The following is a 20,104-nucleotide window of genomic DNA, read 5'->3' as shown; positions in this document are numbered from 1 at the left end:
TTTTGCTGATAAACAACTTTTTAAAAAAAAATTACCTCCCCTCTTTTTAATGGAGATTCTGTTATTATCAGCTTCTCTGTCATATATCACTTATGTCTAATGCTGCCATTCAAGGTGGATGTTTTCAGTTCTCATTCTTAGGGTGCCGATATCATAAAACGAATATTTGAAACCTTAAAATGTTTACTCTTGATTATAGGAAAAGAAAAAAGGTCATGTAATTCTTCGAAGGGAGACTGTGGGAAAAGAAAGACCGTCAGCTCTGGAATCAGACAGGCCTGGGTTTGTCAGAAAGGCTGGGTCTGAATCCCAGCAAGGCTGCTTACTACCTCTGTGAACTTGTGCAATTTATATAATGTCTCTGAGCCTGTTTTCTCCTCTGTAGTGTGGGGATAAAATCCACTTCATAGGGTTGCTATGAGCTTTTAAAAGAAAGAAGTCTATGAAAGAGGTAGTAAAATTTGCAGCAGCTAGTAATTCCTCAGTATTCCTCCTCCTCATTATTATTAATATTAGGTGTAAATATATCAATGTGGAAAAATGACAGGCTGTGGAACCTCAGTGTTTTATCTCCTGAGTTGTGGATTTCTGCGTGTCTCTGGATCCTGCTTCTACCTTCCAGCTCAGGCACTTGTCAAAAATGTCAATACGTGGATCTAGAAATTCATCATTCTTTCTTATTTTCTATTAATTTTCATGTTACTTTAGCTTAAATTCTGCTTAATGTTTCTCAGACTTCTTAATTGTGTCCACTTAATGTTTTGTAACTGACAGACTGCTGAATTTAGCTTAGCGAAAGTCATCAACTGAATAGCTTAATTTCTAATGGTTGTTTTCTGGTTGATATTGATGGCATAGAAAACCTCATGGAAGAAAGCCATTCCAGGTGAGTTTTTCTAATCCTTTTGTCATTAGAGGTGGAATTTACGTATTTTCCAGGTCCACCGCCCCCTGAACTGCCAGCAGTAAGCAAATCTCGGTTCGGACCCCGACTCCGCCAGTCTTAGTGACCGCGGGAAAGGTCCTCAGTCTCTGAGTTTTCTTATCTGTGGAATGGGGTGGTAGGAGTTTCCATGAAGGTGTTATGAGATTCAGCGAGCAGGTCCAGAGCTTACTTAGCATACGGTACACAGTGGGAGCTCGGTGACTGTTGGCTTTTAAACGTTGCTGGTGAGGTTAAAGAGACCGCTCCTGCCCTACTAGGAAAGCTCAGAAGAAGCTTCTGATGTTTGCATTGACTGGAAGACAAACCCCACTGTCAGATCAAACCGCACTCTCAGAATTAGTGTATCTGAGCAGACTTGGAGAATGTTAACGCCTTGGTAGGAAATCTAACAGTTTGGATAAAAATGTTCTTTCAGGCTCACATGAATTAATGCAGTAAGAACTCTAGACTTGTTTTCTTTTAAATTAGGATGAGTGCCTCATGAATACCCATCACGGAATGCCATTTTATTTATTTTTTTCTTGCCTGGGGTTTCAGCAGCCCCAGAATGTCTCTTGCAGCCCTGGTGTTATCCGGCTGCTGCTTTCTAAAGGATTAGATTATAATTTATGACAACTCGATTTTAGTTTTGATCTAGACCCAGACAGAAATACCTAGATAAGTTCTTTTTATATCGCTGTTACTGCCGTTCCCAGGCCTGTCCTCCCTACTGCTTCCATCTGCGGTCTTTTAAATGACTTTTTGTATGAGAACAGAAATTGGGGATCCTCGGGTCTTTTGTGCCTGATGGAGGTGCCTGAGCAAGGAAAGCCTCGCTTGAGTTGTGTCTCCGGTATCAGCAAGTGACTGAAGCCAGCAGGTGCATGTCTGGGTTTGGAATCATGGGCATCTTGATTGAGAATAATGGGTACCTCCTGGTACCTAAAACAACTTCCAAATGTATACCCTTGCTTTCCTTTCTTGGACGTGTCACTGGGTACTTTTAAGTGAAGTGGAGCAAATTAGAGTGTTGATGGGCTGGCGGAGCATGAGCCACCTTGCTAGATTGTGTCTGTGGGCAGAGATGGACCTACGTGTCTCTGGTCTTCAGCAGGAAAAGTTGAAAGCTGAAGGGTGCAGCAAAATCTATGGCAGTCATGGATTTTGGGCCACTACCTTGATTTAGGTCCCATCAGCTGACATCTTAAGAGCCTCTCTCTGCCAGGCACACTGCTGGGCTCAGAGCACACAGTCCCTACCCTTAGCTTGGCACCGAGAATGTGAGAGCTCAGCAGCACGGGAGGCCCCCAAATCAGCCCATCTCTAATTGCTTAGGTTGTGCACGTTCATTCAGGTTGGCATTATGGGGAAATGGCCCCAGGGCTTTACTCAAGAATGTTGGTGGGGGGATTTCAGGGCCCATGTGGGTGTTTTGCCCAGATGACATTTAAGTGTCCTTTCACAACTTTAGGTTCTCTTGAAAATGGGTTAGCAGTGTGAGAAGATGTCACTGGTTTTGGTTTTCATTATACAGTTTCCTTGCAGCTTATCAGAAGGCATGATGCAGAATTTTACTCTTCATTGAAATGATGTGTTAAGGAGAAGGCTGGGTGTGGCTGTTACCTTTTTCATGAAATACCATATTACAGCACTTCTTACCGGAGCAAACGATTTTTCTGTTCTCAGCTCTTTTGTTTTTTTCTGTCTTTTCTTTTGAGTAACCTCTTCTTACCACATCTATCCTCATTCAGTAGTTTTTGGTTACTCCCCAGTGGTGTCTCCAGGTGTGGTGTTTCTCTGCAGCTCTAGCCCCGTACTTCCCACTGCTTATTGGACAGCACTACCCAGATGCCGTAAACTCAGCTTGTCTGAGGCCGAACTGACTTGCCTCTGAGAATGGAGAGCATCCCTCAGTCTCCAAGCCCTGTCGAGTCCTTGTCCGGACCCACGTTCCGATTGGTTGCTGCAGGTTTGGTTTGAGTTTTCTAATCTAGTGTTGAAGGTCCTCCACGTTCCAGCTGTGGTCCTCCTCTTTTCCGTGTCACCCTTGTACCTGGGCCCCGGCTGCTGCCCCAGACACCGTACATTTTCACTCTGCTGTTCTCCGCTCTTGACTTTCCTTCCGTCCTGAGTGTTCTTTCTGTTCCATTTGAAATGCAAAATCCTGTTCAAATATTACTTCCATTGTGAAGTTTTTCTTTTGTTTCCTTTTTCAAAATCTCTTTTTGGTCGGAAGTAATCAGTCTTATTTATTCTATCAGTTCTTTTCTGCCTCCATAATTGCTTGATGCAGTAATTATCCATTTGCAGCCTTTCTCTAGATTGTTCGATTTAAAAAGGTATATATTTTTCAGTAAAATCCTATAACATGTCTTAGGAAAAAACTTTTAGCAAGAATAATACAGCTATTTAATAAAAACATTCAAAAATATAAAGTCTGTTTCTCTTTCCTCTCTCCAGTTTCACGTGATCCCTTCCAGAATGGCCACAGCAGCATATATTTATTCTTTTAAGGAAAGTACATGAAGGGAATCACATATATATACACATATTGTTCTCTATTTTGCTGGTTTGGGCTAAATATTAGAGCTGTTTCCTTGGCCGTGTAGTGTTTCATTATCGATTGTGCTTTTTGGAACCAGTCTCTTGTGGATTTTGAGGTTGTTCCTCTCCCCTCCCCCCTTTTTGTTTGCTATAGCAAATAAAAATGTTCAGTGGACACCCTCATTACATATATCTTAAACTTTTGTAAGTGCTGTATATTTGTGGGCTCAATTCCTACAATTACTTGTGCACCAAATGGTAAATGCCTTTTTCATTTTGATCGATATTACCAGATTATCCCTCAGAATTACGTTTGCCAGCCCTTTTAAAATGTGCACAAGTCTGATGGGTTACAAACGGTATCTCTCTCTCTTTTTTTTTTTTTGTAATTCACATGTCTTTAGTCATGAGGAAAGCCTTCTCTCCTCTTTTGCCCAAAACTCAGTGGGAGGAGCGGGACGGAAGGAAGAGCCGAGTGTCGATTAACCGGGAGCTGTTCACCTCTCAGGGTCTGATGGGTTGTGGTTTCCCTGTCTAAAGCATCTCTTAGGGGTGCGGTGATACAGCCTGTACTCTTTTGGGGGCGATCTTACAAAGCTTTCCAGCAGCCTGTCGTCCTGTGGTTCGGCATCAGATCTTGGTTTTCTTTTCGGAGCTTGTGCGCGTGTTTATCTCTAGGACCCCTCTCCTTCAGTTTTACTCCAGGTCTGTGGGAGGACTGCCCCAGGCTGGCTTGTATGGTAATTTTCAGGACAGTACCACTTTCCACTGTGGCTTATGCCAACAGTGCCTCGCTGTGTAAGTGGCCTCTCTCCTCCCGTAGCCCAGTCTGCCTTCACTCCGCAGCGTGGGTCCATTTTCTTCCCGAACCAGCTTGCTCTCCACTCCTCGTGGTTCTGTCTTGCCCCAGCCTGCGCTGGCCGCGCTGGTGTCCTCGGTGCTTGGTCAGTCCTGGAGAGCCCCTCACGGTCTGCTCTTGCTTTTTGAACACCAGTCTCAGTGCTGCTTTGAATTCTGTTGAACTTGGGCTGAACCTGTGTCTTTTTGGCAGCTTCTGCTGTCTGTGACTTTCACCTTCAGACATCAAAAGGACCAGTTACTTGAGCCCTAGATCAGTGGTTTCTAATTAGTTGAAGCTTCAGCATATAAAGTTAGCTGTAAATCAGGTAAAATTAGGTAGGTTTGGGGGCTCTGAGGGAGAAAAGGGGATAAAAGCTGTGGATGTGGAAGACATAATACACTTCAGCTGGAGAGTCTCACCCGGTACTTATTTTCTAACCGTTGTCCTTACCTCTACTGGTGATTTTGATCTAGAATAGAGGGAGATTTTATTCTAGAAAGAGGGTGCTTTAGTAAATTCTTAGAGCTGAAGTTGCTTGGTCACAGGGGATGTGCATTTGTCATTTTGATGGATATTACTTAAAATGCACTCACAGAGGAAGGAGTAGGGGCCCTGGGCAGCAATGGGGTTTTTGCCACCTGTCCTTATCCCTTTTTCTGGCCACCACCCTCAGAAAGGAGTATAACCTAAGGCAGGCTTTCTTTTCATCCTGCCTTTTCCTCAGCTCTTCCTGCCTCCCTCTGCTGGTCCTCCCCTCCCCCTTGGGCAAATGAAGCAGGGGTCAGGGCTTATTGCATAGGGTTTCAAGGTGAGCAGACTTTGGAACAGTCCTGGAAAAGTTAGCCTCTTGGAGCCTCAGTTTCCTTATTGCTAAAGTGAGAGTAATAATGCCTGCCTGCTGGGGGACGGTCAAGAGGATCCAGTGGAATAATACATAGAAGGCCTGTCCGACATGCCTGGCACATATCAAGCATTCAGTAAATGCTGGTCATTAATGATGATGTTGGACATCCCCAGGTAAGGGGGAAAGGAAAGAGTGTGGTGAGAGGGAGCAGCGATCCCATTTTACAATCACTATAGCTAGTGTGGCAGTGGCTGGACACATGGACGAATGTCCAGACTGCCCACAGCAGAGGTGTTCCTTCCCAGAACTCACTGTCGAGACCAGTGGTGGCAGCCTCATCAGCAGAGGCGAAAGGCACTTCCAGGGATGTGACAGTATTCTCAAATTAAAGACACTGAACGAGCAAGACGCTTGTCCCTTGGCTGAGTGAGCAGAAGCGGACTACGAGGAAGCGGAGGAGCTGACGATTTTGAACTTCCCAACAGACTGTCTCAACTAAGTCCTCTCCATGTATGTTTCTTAAAAGAAGTATTTCACAGTTTTACCCAAGGTGTAGTTTTTACAAACAAAAACAAAATAAGCATTCTTAAAGTAAGTATTAATGCTGTTGAAGAAAAATAGCTTATATATGCTTGTTTTTTAAATTAAAATATAGCAATGGAAATGCCTAGTTTGGAGATTTTTATTTATTTTTTGCTTAATATGACAGAAAGACCAGTGATTAATCTGCTGAATTAAAAACTATTGATTCTGATGTATTTAGTGAGTGGAATAATCAAATTCATTATTGTTTTCTGAAGCCGCCGCAAACTTAGTCTAAATGAAAAGCTAATATAAATCACTTCTCTGCATTATCAAAAGTGAATTCCATTCTCGTATCTCTCTGAGCTGGGAGGCATCTGCATTAACTTGTATCAAAAGCGAGATTGGGACTCTTATTCATCTTCGAATTCCCTTTGGTTTTGTGCATGCAGAAGATTGAAACTGAATGAAGATTTCCTGTAAATGTAGAAAAATAACTTAAATTCCCAGTCAGTATACCATTTAGTGGTTGCAATTAAGTCTAATATGTACTTGCAGCACATATGACAAAAGGCTAATTTCCTTAATTTGCGAAGAGTTCCGACAATTCAATAAATGGGCAAATTCAATATGGGCAAAGAATATGAGTAGGCAATTCAAAGACAGACTTAGACAAATTGCCATTAAACATGAAAAAAGATGATCAACCTCATTTATAATTAAATGCACATCATAACTAGAAGATACTGGTTTTAACCTATCAATATGGCAAAAGTGAGAAAGTTTAATACCCATTGTTGGCAGTTGGGGGGGGAACAGGCACTTCCATGTGCTGTTGGTGGAAGGTACTTGCTACCCCTTTGGGAGATAATTTGGCATTATTCATCGAAATGAAAAATAGCCCAGCACTTCCTTTGCTAGGAGGAAATACTTTGACTGTTTAAATTGTTTCCTGCTTTGGTATCACTTGGGGACTGGTTAAGAACATTGTGACACAGCCATCCGTGGAGTACTAATAAGTCGGAAGAGATAATGAGGTAGGTGAGTCTGTGCTGCTATGGAAGGAATTTAAGGTGTATTAAATACATTTTAAAAAGCAGAGTACAGAACAGTTTACACTGATATTTACAGTTTTCTCTGAAAGAACACCTAAAAACTCTTACCAGTGGTTATCTTTGGGAAGAGGAACTGGGAAAGAATTTTGCTATTCATTCTATATTTTTCTGTACTGTGATTTGAAGTTTGACCACATGCATATATTTTATTTTAAAGATAAATTAATTAAACATTGGTGTAACTTAGGTATAGGCCCACTTACATTCCATACAGGGGAGAAATCAAGACCTATAGGAAACCAGTGAGTAGCCCATGCCGGGAGACTGCTGATACAGAGGCGTGGAAGATCTTATTTGAACTTGATGTCTCTGTAAGAGAGTTTGACTTGCTTTACTTCGGAACCACTGGACCTGATAAGTCAGGTCGTTGGCTGTAGAACTTGTGATTTTTAATTACGTCGTTTACTTTCTTTAGCGTGGTGATGCGCCTAGGACTTCAATTACCTGAAGGTTCCGGGTGTCAGTCTTTTAGAAGCCTCTTACTCCGGTGTTGCTTGTTAACAGCTTTAGGCCTGAGTCTTTGAATCTCATTGTCGCAGCGGAAAGAAGGTGTGAATGTAGAGGAGAATGAAGCACTTCCTTTCTCATTTTGCAGAAAAATGGAATCCCTCGCTTAGGTGTTAATCATGGTCTTTCGTTTTTTTTCTCTTTAGTCATTTTCTTTCAAGTGTGGTTCTCTACTTTGAGAAGAAGGTAAAAAGCCACATAGAGGAGGAGGAAGCCTCATGGGGAAACTGTTCAGTTTTACAGACTCTTTCAGAAATGCTTTATGATTTTCCTTTCTGCCCAGGACTCTGCACCTTTAAAAAGCCTAAACCCATCTTCCTTTTGCCCTTTAATTGCAAAAGTCACTATTTACACACTCTTGTGTCATGAAAATGCTGTAATGAATAGGTAACATTTGGACATTTGCTGGGCGCCAGGAAGTGTCCGTGTTTCTAGAAGGCAGTCTGGTGTAGAATCCAGCACCACCTCCGGAGCCAGACCAAGTTCATCTAATAGCCGTGGGGCCTTTGGCAAGTGTCTTAACTTCTTTTCCTGTTTCTTCATCTATAAAGTGGGAGCAATCATACCATTTCCTTCACAGAGTTCATAAGAGGATCAAATTAGTTATCATATATAAGGTGTGTAGCACAAGGTAAGTACTCATATGTAAGCTATTACAGCACATTCATTGCATGAATTTCTAGATAAAGAAATCAGTTAACTGACTAGTCCAAGGCCACATAGCTATTTAAATGTTCACTGTTATTATTTGTATTAGAAAGTGGCAGAGCCAGGATACATGTCCAAGCCTAACTTCAAAGCCATTCTCTTTGTTACACCATCCAGTCTCCCTGAAAAGAGCCTATAATAGCTAACCTCGATTACCATGTGCCAAGCAGCCGTTATGCTAAGTGCTTCCTACTTACGTAACAACCTGTGAGGCAAAGACCGTTATCCCATTTTAAAGATAAGAAAACTGACCCTTGGAAAGGTTATGAAGTACCTTGCCCAAGTGGAAAGCAGGTATCATTTGAACTCAGATCTGACTCCAAATTCATGTTCCTAATAGTTTATGATCTTATCTTTTAAAAACTGGATGAGGTGTCTTAAATTTTTTTAAATGTTTCCTATTTTTAATAAGTGAGACGTTCACATAGGTTAGAAATATTAAGTCTAAAAAGATTCCCTGAAAGTGACTAGGCCTTCCGGCTACCCCATCCCCCTTGCAAGAGGCAGTTGAGGTTGTATTAGTTTATCATTCCAGAAGTATTCTGTGCATGTCCATATACGTATGTATGGACACAGTGGGGTGCGTGTGTGTGTATGTGCATGTGTGTTCATATTGCTTCATACATATAACACATATACTGTTCTGCATCTCACCTTTTCAGTCAGCAATGTATCCTGGTGATTGTTTCGTATCAGTTCTAAAGAGCTTCCTCATTTATTTCTTCTGGTTGTAGAGGGGTCTTGAGTGCAGATATGCCATAATTGATTAACCAAGCTCCTCTCGATAGTTTGTTTCGAATCTTGTTATGAATAATGCCATAGTAAATTCCTAGAACTAAAATTGCTTAGGCATAGGGGCCGTGTGCTCGTAATTTGGTGGATATTACTAAAATGCCCTCCAAAGTATTTGTGCCATTTTCTACTCTTTCAGTATTACTTCTGTGTATATTTAATATATGTATTTGCATACATACTTTTAGAAATATCTTAAGTTTATTGTTACCTGATTTTTTAACAGCTTTATTGAGGTATAACTTACGTATCATAAAATTCCTCTATCTTAAGTGATTTTTCGTAAATTTATAAAGTTGTACAACTATCACCATAATCTAGTTTTAGACCAGTTATTTCCATTATCCATAAAGATCCCTCATGCTCATTTGCAGTTGATCTGCTACCTGATTTTTTTTGCTCTGTTATTCAATATTCATTCAGCAAATATTTATTGAGTTTCTTCTATTCGACAGGCAGTAATCTGGCAGATAGTTAAGAAAACAGATAAAAATCTCTGCCCTCATGGGGCTTACATTTTTGGAAGCACCTTTGTATTCTTCTTTAACATCATTTTAATAAAGGCAATGATATTTAGCATATAGGTATACTGTACTTTAATAATTCCCTTTTGGTTGGACATTTCATTTGTTCCCAGTGTTTTGCTATTGTAATTGAATATTCTTATGGATAAGTTATTATGCCTATATTCGTGATTTTTTATGATCTAGAGTGCTAAGTCAAATGCCCGTTTTAAGGCTTTTATTATACTTGCCTCCCAGGGGTATCCGAGCTGCCCTCTCCCTATAATATGCCCACCGGGTTGTGTTTTGAATTCTTGCCAATTTGAGAAAGAATTGTGTCTCATGTTAATTTTTATTTGTTTGTTGACGAAGTTGTTAAGCATTTTACTTCTGTTTAAAGGTTATTCTGATTTCTTTTTTTAGCCTCTTCATAGTCTTTGCCTATTTTTCAATTGTTATATTTGACTTTTATTGATTTGTAAGAGTTTTATACATCTCTGCCACATATGTTGTATTTTTCATAATTTGTCCTTTTTTTGACAAAAGGTATTTTTTATATACATAAACATTTACTTTTATAGTTAAATTCCTGTTTATTCTTCTGGTCTTTGTGTGCTTAAAAATGCCTTCTCTAGAAGTTATTTTTGGGTATGTCATGAAGAAGGGATCTAACTTTATTATTCCTTATTTGTATTATCCGAGCAGCATCTATTTCAAGAATACTTTCTTTTTCACTGATCGGAAATGGCTCACGAGTTCCATCCTGGTCTGATTTCTACCTGCCTGAACAGCCCCGGTGGCCTCTGCCCTTCTTGCTCCTTGTCCCAGCTGTGCCACGATCCTCCCCAGCATTCCCTCCCTCCCCGACTCAGGCTCTCATCTGTGCACACGCGATCCCTTCTGTCTGCCAGACTGGACGTTTCCCTGCAGCCCTTCCCCCCCACATCCATGCGGCCGACCTCTAGGTCTCAGCTGAAATAGCATTTGTTCAAGTAGCCTTCTCTCACCACTCCCCATTATGAAAGATCTCATAGCTTTTATCACATTTTTTAACAAGAGAATTAGAGCTCTCCTAGATCCCCAGGGCCTGGCACATCAAAGACACTCAGCCCATACTTACCAAATGAATTATAGTCTAATCATACATTTTGACATCTATATGTTTGCCTGCATTTTTCTTTTTCTCAAATTTCTTCAGTATTTATTCTATTGGGTCTGCACTGTCCAGTACGGTAGCTGCTAGCCACATGTGGCTATTGTAGTGTGGTTATCTCACATTGAGATGTGCTGTTGGCATAAAATACACATCATATTTCAAAGACTTAAACAACATTTTAATATCAATTACATGTTGATAATATTTCAGATATATTGGGTTGATAAAGTATATTAAAATTAATTTTATATTTTTAGTTTTAAACAATGTAATGGCTAGAAAACATTACACATATAGCTTGCATTGTATATCTGTTGGACAGCAATGTTCTAGCACAATTTTAAATCTTTTTTTTTGTCCCCGCCCACCTCACCCAGGCTGCCCTGGGCTGCATTATATTTATAAATGCCCATTGGGCTACATTATATTTATAAATTAATTTGCAGGAAAGTATCCATCTTTATAGCGTCAAATCTTCCTGCCAGGTGCATGATCTGTACCTTCTGTTAGACGTGTTTTTGTCCTTATTGAAGTCTTACAGTTTTCTTCTTGTCAATCCTGACCATTTTTTGTTTATCCCCCAGGTATTTTATAGTTTCTATTACTATTGTAATTTCTTATTATCTTGTGTTTTTTTTGTGTACAGTAATATTTGAAACCCTCCACTTATTAGATCCTGATTCTAACAGATTTTTTTTAAGTGATTCTCTCACGTTTTCTATGTAAATAGTCATATCTTCCTTGAATGGTAATTTCGCCTCCTCCCATCTAATGGCTGTATGCCTTAACTTTCTCCTGTCTTGCTTTGGCTGGAACTTCCAGAACAATGTTAAGTACGAGGAGTGATGGGTAGACAACCTCGTATCTTCCCAGGCACTGACGGGAATGCTTTCACAAAAGTGTTTATCAGAGTGTGCACCGGGGGAACACTAATTTTTTGGAATATTAATTCGTGTACCTTGAGAGAGGAGTTTCATGGTTAAATGAGTTTGCAAACTGTTGAGTTAAATAGAATTCTTGTCTGCAGGACTTTTCAGATGGGTTATTATGCTGATGTGCTTTTTAATCCCTGGGAAGTAAGGATATTGAGGCTAGCTCATGCAAGTGCGTTCTAATAAATACAGTGTGGGGAATAAAGATGTGACGTTTCCTTTTTAAGGATGATGTTGTCATTGGTTTGCAGTAGATACTGTTATTAAGAAAATGTTGTTCTATTCCTAGCTTTTGAGTATTTTTCCCTTACTTTGAAAGGGCATTTAGCTTTCTGAAATGCATTTTGGCATAGTATTGATTTGGCCATATGGTTTTTCTCCTTTGACTTAAATTGACTTTGCAAATTCTATTTGTATATTTCCTAACATATGGCCATCCTTACTTTTGGTCATACTATATTATTCTTTCAATAAGTTATATTTGCTAGAATTTCCTTTAGGACTTTAAAATCTGTTTACTTAGGTAAAGTTGACAATTTTCCTTATGCTCTTTGCCATCTCTGGTATCAGCTTTATGCCATGTGAACTGAGATGCTTTGAACGTTTTAACGGTCATCTAGAATAGTTTGAACGGCCTGAAGATCATTGTGCTTTAGTGCTTGTTTCTTATTATTTAATTCTGCCAATTTATGTTATCCTAAAAATATGTTCATTATGTACTGGTTTCAGTCATAAATCTAGGATAAATGAGGGCATCGTGTTCCTCTTTAACTAATGACACGTTTCAACTAAAATTCTGGTTTAAAAAATTATGATGTGATCTAGTCATACTAACCAATTTATCCTTTCCTGCAAAAACCTTGGATTTAGTTTCACATTGTCTTATAATTTATTTTTTTTCTCTGATTATATGCTGTTCTGTATTAATTACCTTTTTGCTTTCTTTGGGTTTAATTTGTTTTTCCTTTACTAAACCTCATGAGTGATTTCTTTTATTTTTATTGTTTAATGATAAAAATTAAGGTGCTGACTTTCCATGTTAAAATTTGTTGTTGTTGCTTCAAAACCCTCAACTTTTCATTATGAAAATTTTTCAAGCATACAGAAAAGTTGAATTTTACAGTAAATACTCGCGTACTCACTATCTAAACTCTGTACTTATTAACATTTTGCTGTGTTTACTTTATCACTTACCTGTCCATCTTTTTTTGGGTGCATTCTCAAGTAAGTTGAAGATATAAGTAAACGTCACTCCTAAACGCTTCTTGCTGCAGAGTTGATGTGAGTTTTCTTGTTTTCTAAATAGTTTTATTCCTTTTTGATTTTGTCTTTGATTCAGTACTGTTCAGATGGTGTTTATGTTTCTATCGTTTGGGTTTTAAAAACCGAAATATAATTGTTAGATCTAATTTTGTTATGTCTGGCCAGGGAATGCAGCCTGGGCTATACGCTTTTTCGTAGTGTTGAGTGATTCAGTACTGCAGATTCCAGGCAGGGGGCACCAGCCTGTACTAGATGTGCCAGTGCTGTGAGCACTCGTGGATTACAGTATACTTGTGATGTCCATCACTCCTTTTTACTCCTGCTGTCTAAAAACCTTTGCAGGACCTTTGGTCCTGTCCAGAATGTCCATGGAGACATTTCATCCGTTCCAAACAGTCCTTGATATTTGGTGCTGTCAGAAATGTCCACGAGCATATTTGGTTCATGCCAAATTGTCAAGGACTGAAGGTCTCCGTGGATGTGTGGGACATGTTTAATTTTGATCAAGATGCAAGTTAGGCAGTTAGGGCACTGGGCTAATTCATCATTTGGTTACTTGGCTTTCGATGAATTAGCCAAGACAGGAAAGACTGAAAATAAGTAAGAGAAGGAATGCTCAGGCAGAGCCCAGGAGGTGCAGTAGCTACAGTGACGATGGCGTTATTTTTGCAAGCTTGTGTTTATGCAACTCTTAGTGAGAAGTCATTGGTAAATTATGAAACTCTCTCTTTCCGCAGATTACGCTTCATGTCAGTAGAAATGGACAGCAGCAGTTTTATTCAGTTTGACGTGCCCGAGTACAGCAGCACCGTTCTGAGCCAGCTAAACGAACTCCGCCTGCAAGGGAAACTATGTGACATCATCGTCCACATTCAGGGTCAGCCTTTCCGAGCCCACAAGGCAGTCCTTGCCGCCAGCTCCCCATATTTCCGGGACCATTCAGCATTAAGTACCATGAGTGGCTTGTCAATATCAGTGATTAAAAATCCCAATGTGTTTGAACAGTTGCTCTCATTTTGTTACACTGGAAGAATGTCCTTGCAGCTGAAGGATGTTGTCAGTTTTCTGACGGCAGCCAGCTTCCTTCAGATGCAGTGTGTCATCGACAAGTGCACGCAGATCTTGGAGAGCATCCATTCCAAAATCAGTGTGGGAGACGTCGACTCTGTGACCGTCGGCGCTGAAGAGACGCCAGAGAGTCGGAATGGAGTTAAGGACGGCAGCTTCTTCGCCAACCCGGTTGAGATCTCCCCGCCATACTGCTCTCAGGTACGGCAGCCCACCACAAGCGGCGACCTGCGGATGGAGACGACGCCCAGCAAAGCTCTGCGCAGCCGCCTGCAGGAGGAAGGGCACTCGGACCGAGGGAGCAGCGGCAGCGTTTCTGAGTACGAGATCCAGATCGAGGGGGACCACGAGCAAGGGGACCTGCTGGTGAGGGAGAGCCAGATCGCCGAGGTGAAGGTGAAGATGGAAAAGTCCGAGCGGCCCAGCTGTTCCGACAGCTCCTCCCTGGGGGACGATGGCTACCACACGGAGATGGTCGACGGGGAGCAGGTCGTGGCGGTGAACGTGGGTTCCTATGGTTCCGTGCTCCAGCACGCGTATTCCTATTCCCAGGCGGCCTCACAGCCGGCCAGCGTCTCAGAAGCTTTTGGAAGTTTGAGTAATTCCAGCCCGTCCAGGTCCATGCTGAGCTGTTTCCGAGGCGGGCGTGCCCGCCAAAAGCGGGCTTTGTCTGTCCACCTGCACAGTGACCTGCAGGGCTTGGTGCAGGGTTCTGACGGCGAGGCTGCGATGAATAACCCCGGGTACGAGAGCAGCCCCCGGGAGAGGAGTGCACGAGGTCACTGGTACCCGTACAACGAGAGGCTGATCTGTATTTACTGTGGAAAGTCCTTCAACCAGAAGGGAAGCCTTGACAGGCACATGCGACTCCATATGGGAATCACCCCCTTCGTGTGCAAGTTCTGCGGGAAGAAGTACACGCGGAAGGACCAGCTGGAGTACCACATCCGGGGCCATACTGACGACAAACCATTCCGCTGTGAGATCTGTGGCAAGTGCTTTCCCTTCCAAGGTACCCTCAACCAGCACCTGCGGAAAAACCACCCCGGCGTCGCCGAAGTCAGGAGTCGCATAGAGTCCCCCGAGAGAACAGATGTGTATGTGGAACAGAAACTAGAAAATGATGCATCGGCCTCAGAGATGGCCCTAGATGCCCGGATGGAAATTCACACAGTGTCCGATGCTCCCGATTAAGAGGGTAAAGAAGTGCACCCAAACAAAGCACATTAATCAATGCATATTTGTGATTTGCTTTGTTGTAATCTTTAGTTTTCCCAACCATCTGGAAATCTCTTGGTCTCTTGGCAGTTTTTCTAAGGTTTCTGGAAGGAACACTTCATTGTGTTTGTCCTTTCTTCTGCCCTCCCTCCCCCAAGGAGCTCAAAGCATGAAGGGCATCATATCCAGGGAAAACACAGGCTGACAGTATTCCTCTTTGGCTGAACTCTTAATCCATAATGCCAGGGATTTAGCTATGCCAACTGGTTGACCCTGCGTCCTCTGCCGAGAGGCCTGCTCTCTCGCTGGTGCCACCGTGCACTGGCACCAGTGCATTTCCGTGGAGAGAGACTAGGATGCCGTCAGCTGAAACAAATGGGTAACTTTTCTAATTTAAAAATTACTTTTACGGAGTAGTTAGACAATTTATATATATATATAATAAAGTGATTATTATATATAGTATATATACATTCTCAAATTTGATTTTATTCTGGTTGAGGTGAATGTAAGAGGAATATATAATTTAATACAATGTGAACAGGGCTTTTGACTCTGTCTCATCTCTACCTAATATGTTAGGGTTTTGCCCCTTTATTTCCCTTACAAAAGAATGTTCATAGGTTTTCATATATATTAATCATTGTGTCCAAAAGCAAGCAAAGCAAATCACAGTGTTCATAGCTCTGCTTCATAACAAATACATAAACCAAATGCCATAAAATGTATTCAACTCTAGTTGGAAACCATTTGGAATTTTTGTTAGTTGTCCAGTGGGTAAGCTGGATGACCCGTGGTGCTGATCTTTTTACATATTGTAGTGTTTTATTAGCCAACCCCAAAGGAGCAGTGGTTTTCAGTGTTTTTACTGGCCTACGAATCTACCTTCATTCCGTACTGTAGAAACATACATACCAGGTAACTAAATGGGATCACTCTCTACCATGAGTTACAACTCGCACTGAAGGAAAGGGATTTGTAGTTCTGTCTACAATATTCTCCAAGCAGTGTTGTGGTTTTTGTTTTTGTTTTTTTTCTTTCTCTTTTCAAACAGCCAGTTCAGGTGCACAGCAGCTTTTTCTACATGCAGTTCCCAGGGAAACTGCAGAACTTGGAATTTGTACTTTTGTAAAGATATACTCTATGGGAATTGCAAGCAATATATCTATCTTAGAATTGTGTGTGCTAACGAGAGCCTCAGTGACTCCCCCACTCTCTCAGTGTTTCCTGCTTAAAGAAACCACCAGTTCAAAAGCCCCCTAAGATACTCTGTGTGTCACCGAATCTGTGTGTGTCACCAATGTTTTGGTCACGTGGTGCTATCTTTATGTTATGTATCTTTTAGGTCAGTATAGTTGTAGAAAATGTGAAATCAGACGGTAATAGTGAATTACTATTTTTTCCCTCTGAGTTTATAGCTTGAAAAGAGACCTCAAAAGCATGTGCTGGCAAACACGTTACTGTATAAAAACATACCTGAGTCCTATCTGAATAATGTTTTATTAGTACTTTAGCAAATGTCTTCAGTTCTGTGTTTTGTTCACCCCTGTGCTTCTAGTAAACAAAACGGGCCTCACAAGATTGCTCTAGTACTTCATGCTCTGCCAGAGAGTAATTTGGGGAGCAGTTTGGTGGTGAGCTTGTGCTGCAGGCCGCCCGTGGTAGGATGTCAGCACTCCAGACTCTCTGCTTGAGAACCTTGGCTCTGAAACTCACAACCAGTGCGTCCCCCACAGGAGACCAGCACAAACCACCTGAAAGGAAAGCGAACGAAAAGATCAACCTCAGAGGCTAGGAGTTCAAGGAGTTCGACAGTAGACGTTTGCTGGTTTTCCATGCTTTTTTGGCTCTTAAAATACCAAGAATGGTGGGGGTTGGGGGGAGGTCCTTTTTTTGTTGCTTGTTTTGGGGGGTTTATTTTGAGAAGATAAACCATTCGGGCCCTCGCGCGTGATGGCCCCGGGGGCGGTAGCCGTGCAGCGGCGTCTCTTTAGCACACAGGATCTGTTCACGCGTGAACTGTGCTCCACATCAGTGTTACTACGTACAGATTACACTCTAATCCTGCTGCTCCCGAGGAGCAGCTTTTGCTAAATCGGGTATATGGTATGCCTTTTCCTGTCAAACTGCCTAAGTAAGGGGCTTGTTCTCTCCCTGAAGCACTTGTTCAACTCCCGTCAAAGCCGCGTGCCTCAAGGGGAGGCTGGACCCCCAGTGTTTACCCACTTAAATATGTTCTGGGGTTTCAGGTAAACGTTTGTGATTTTGTTTCCTTACGCGAATAAGTTTCGTTTTGATTTTTTTTTTTTTAAAGAATTAAATGCAAAAAATTTATGTTGTGTTAACAATATTTAGTTTGTGACAAGAAATGCCCAAATCGAGGACATGAGGGGTGAGGCTCAGGGACGAACCTCCTTTTCACTCAGGCTCGGGGGCCTTCTGCTAGGTCTCCAGAGTCTTCTGTGATACATCAGACAAGGCAGGAGGAGCAAACGCTTGGGGCAGGCACCTTTAATGTCCTGGTTCTTGTCACCGTGTCAGTCTTAACCTTACTTACATGGAGTTCTTTGTATTTGTAAATTTGTTTAACTGGTTTGAGTTTACCAAAGAGTGACTTATCCAAAATTGTCTTTGACAAAAATATACATTGCTTTGATTGTACAGTTCAGGTTCAAACATTGTAATGGGACTGTAAAGGGGCAGAAAATCGATCGGGTCTCTCTCTAATAATCCTAATTCCACATTTCGCAAGTTCCACTTGCTCCCATTCATGTTGCTACACTTTACCCTTTTCCACTGCTAGCAGTGTTAAGAATGAATTCTCAAGCCATAACACAGTACTGTAAGGTTCCACGGGACTTCGAGGGGGGCGGCGCCGAGGCCAGCACACAGCTGCGTAGCCTCTCCGAGCGTGCGTACTGTCATGCTCCTCAGTGTGCGTGGCGGGTGAAAGATTTACTCCATTCACATCGGGCAGTAGCAATCACTTGTGCCTTGTCACATGAGGATGTGCCAGGAGGGTTAACATGACCACAGAACAGAACTCTTCCCTCCCCGAGGTTACGAAGTACGCTGTGTAACTCTTTAGAGCGACTTTTTGGAAAGCAAAGTCCCTATTTCTGTACAGTTTTAGATTAGATGTTTCATTTATAACAAATGCAAAAATCAATTAAGATAAAAGTGATATGTGAAGAAATCTTTTACAGTAAAATATATCCTGAATTCATATAGGTTTGTTCATAATTGAGTCTCTTCTTTGAGCTACCTTTTCCATAACGGACAATGTGAAGACAGTGACAGCGTCCTTTTCTGTAGGGGTTTTACCTGTTATTACATACTGTGAAAACGAAGATTTTTATACTTTTACTGTTTATGGTTCTAAACAGTTATTTTCATTCTAATCAGTTCTCTACCCTCTAATTTCTACTAAAGTTGTAAATACATTTAGAAATTATATTTGTAAATACAGTATATGAAGACAAGTTAATTTTTTGGTCAGCGGAAAACCTCCCAATTGGCTCTGCTTTGGCAGTTTGTTTTTTGTTTTTTTTTTGTTTTTTGTTTTTTTTTACAACAGAAAGGATAACTGTCGGTTCACTGTTAAGCAGAATATACTGTAGAACTAAATTAATCATTTAAAAATCTTCCAGAGCACGAGTAGATGTCTTTTCTAATGACATAACAGTCATAACCAAGTCTTTTGTCTTCCCGTAGCCCGGACCGTAAGCCTGCATACTTGTGTGTGTGGCTTTGTTTTTACTTTTGTTTTTTATGGCCTAGACTCTAGGAAGAAGTTGCAGGAACACACAAAACAAGGGCTGGGGAGAGGGGGGGAATCATCCATGTGAATGAGCTTTACTTTAAGGGTATCAGTGTATTTTATTTTAACAACTTTTTCTATTACTGTGATTTTTTTTTTTTTTTGTCGTCGTCATTATTGTTAAATTCTGTAATGGTTTCCTGTGAAGCCTCCACTGAAAGGGACTCAAATATGCAACACCTAAACTATTTTCCAAGGGGACACGCCCCTTGAATGGTGCTTCTAGACTGGTCAGGGTTATTTATTAAATTTTATATATGAAAGTATTGGGGAATTATGTAAATTCTTTATATGAAACTATCTAGTTCATAAATCATAGATTTCATATTACTCAGTGCAACTGAACTGAAAGTTCAGAAGAGTCATTCACATTGTTCCAAATTTGTAATGGTTGTCACACGCCACATAACGTCTTTTTCAGTAAGTGCCAGAGCATTTCCACTGTTTCTGCCCAGTGCTTGACCCCTCGGCCCGGAAGAGAACCCGCTTTCTCTGGCTCCCCTCTGGGTCTGCACAGACAGGGCTGTGGCAGTTCTGGATCAAGTCCTGGCATGAGCCTTGCAGCAGGTTCAGTGAACGGCCCTCTCGCTGCCCCTCAGCGACAAGTATGCTGTGAATTCAACCTTTGGTTGCTGCCCTGACTATAGTAAGAGGTAGACTTACCTGGTTTCTTTGAGAATGACCATTTTTCTAATGTGAAAACCATCTCCCTCACCACTTTTATTAGTAGGGCTAACATTTTTTTCCGTTATAAATGGTTGAGCAATTTGAATGACTTAACAGTGTCATTATCTTGCAATATAAACTGGTAACCTCACAACTCCACACTTCATCACCATATGAAGTAAATGAAGCTAGCTAAGCGGATGCTGTATCAACTAGTAACTTGCCATTAAGGATTATTTTATAGCATGAATTTAAGACTATTTATTCAAATGATATTTTACTCTTGTATTCATTTTGTTTTAGATTTGTGACATGAATATTTCAGTGCTGCTTAATTTTGTTCTGAATTCTTGTTTCTTGCTTGTAAATGGCTTTTTTATGGTATAAATAAAGTCGATGGAAATTGCTGTTTGTAAATAAAAATGCTGCTAGAGCAAACGGCGCCGTGGTCTCCCTCTGTGTTTGCCCCTCTGGCCTCTCAGTTTTACGGGCTTCACGAACATGGGCACCGTCGTCGTTTCTGTAACCACTCTTTTCGAAAGGTTGGGGTTTCATAAGAAGCTCTTAGGCCACTGCGATCCGGGAAGGGAGAAGCAGGTCTGTGTCTAACCTTTCTCTTGTGTGGCGGAGACTGGATTGTCAGGGGCCCCGCTCTGCGCCCAGACTGCCCCAGAATGAAC

The 20,104-nt window shown here is 41.4% G+C and overlaps 1 protein-coding gene across 1 annotated transcript; it reads left to right on the top strand.

Annotated features, from left to right (window-relative positions):
• Positions 1-12,752: 12,752 nt before the first annotated feature.
• ZBTB34 (zinc finger and BTB domain containing 34) lies at positions 12,753-19,862 on the top strand. The gene has a single exon (XM_023533056.1). It carries the CDS (start codon positions 13,265-13,267, stop codon positions 14,912-14,914), a length of 1,650 nt encoding a protein of 549 aa, XP_023388824.1. The 5' UTR covers positions 12,753-13,264; the 3' UTR covers positions 14,915-19,862.
• Positions 19,863-20,104: the final 242 nt, after the last annotated feature.

The sequence above is a fragment of the Pteropus vampyrus genome, unplaced genomic scaffold (genome assembly GCF_000151845.1).
Source record: "Pteropus vampyrus isolate Shadow unplaced genomic scaffold, Pvam_2.0 Scaffold95, whole genome shotgun sequence".
Classification (NCBI taxonomy): domain Eukaryota; kingdom Metazoa; phylum Chordata; class Mammalia; order Chiroptera; family Pteropodidae; genus Pteropus; species Pteropus vampyrus.
The sequence above is the reverse complement of the archived record's forward strand: the minus strand, read 5'-3'. Positions and strand labels throughout refer to the sequence as shown.

Excerpts from the sequence above, each read along its gene's own strand:
- ZBTB34 (XM_023533056.1), top strand. The coding sequence starts at position 13,265 with ATGCTCAGGCAGAGCCCAGGAGGTGCAGTAGCTACAGTGACGATGGCG.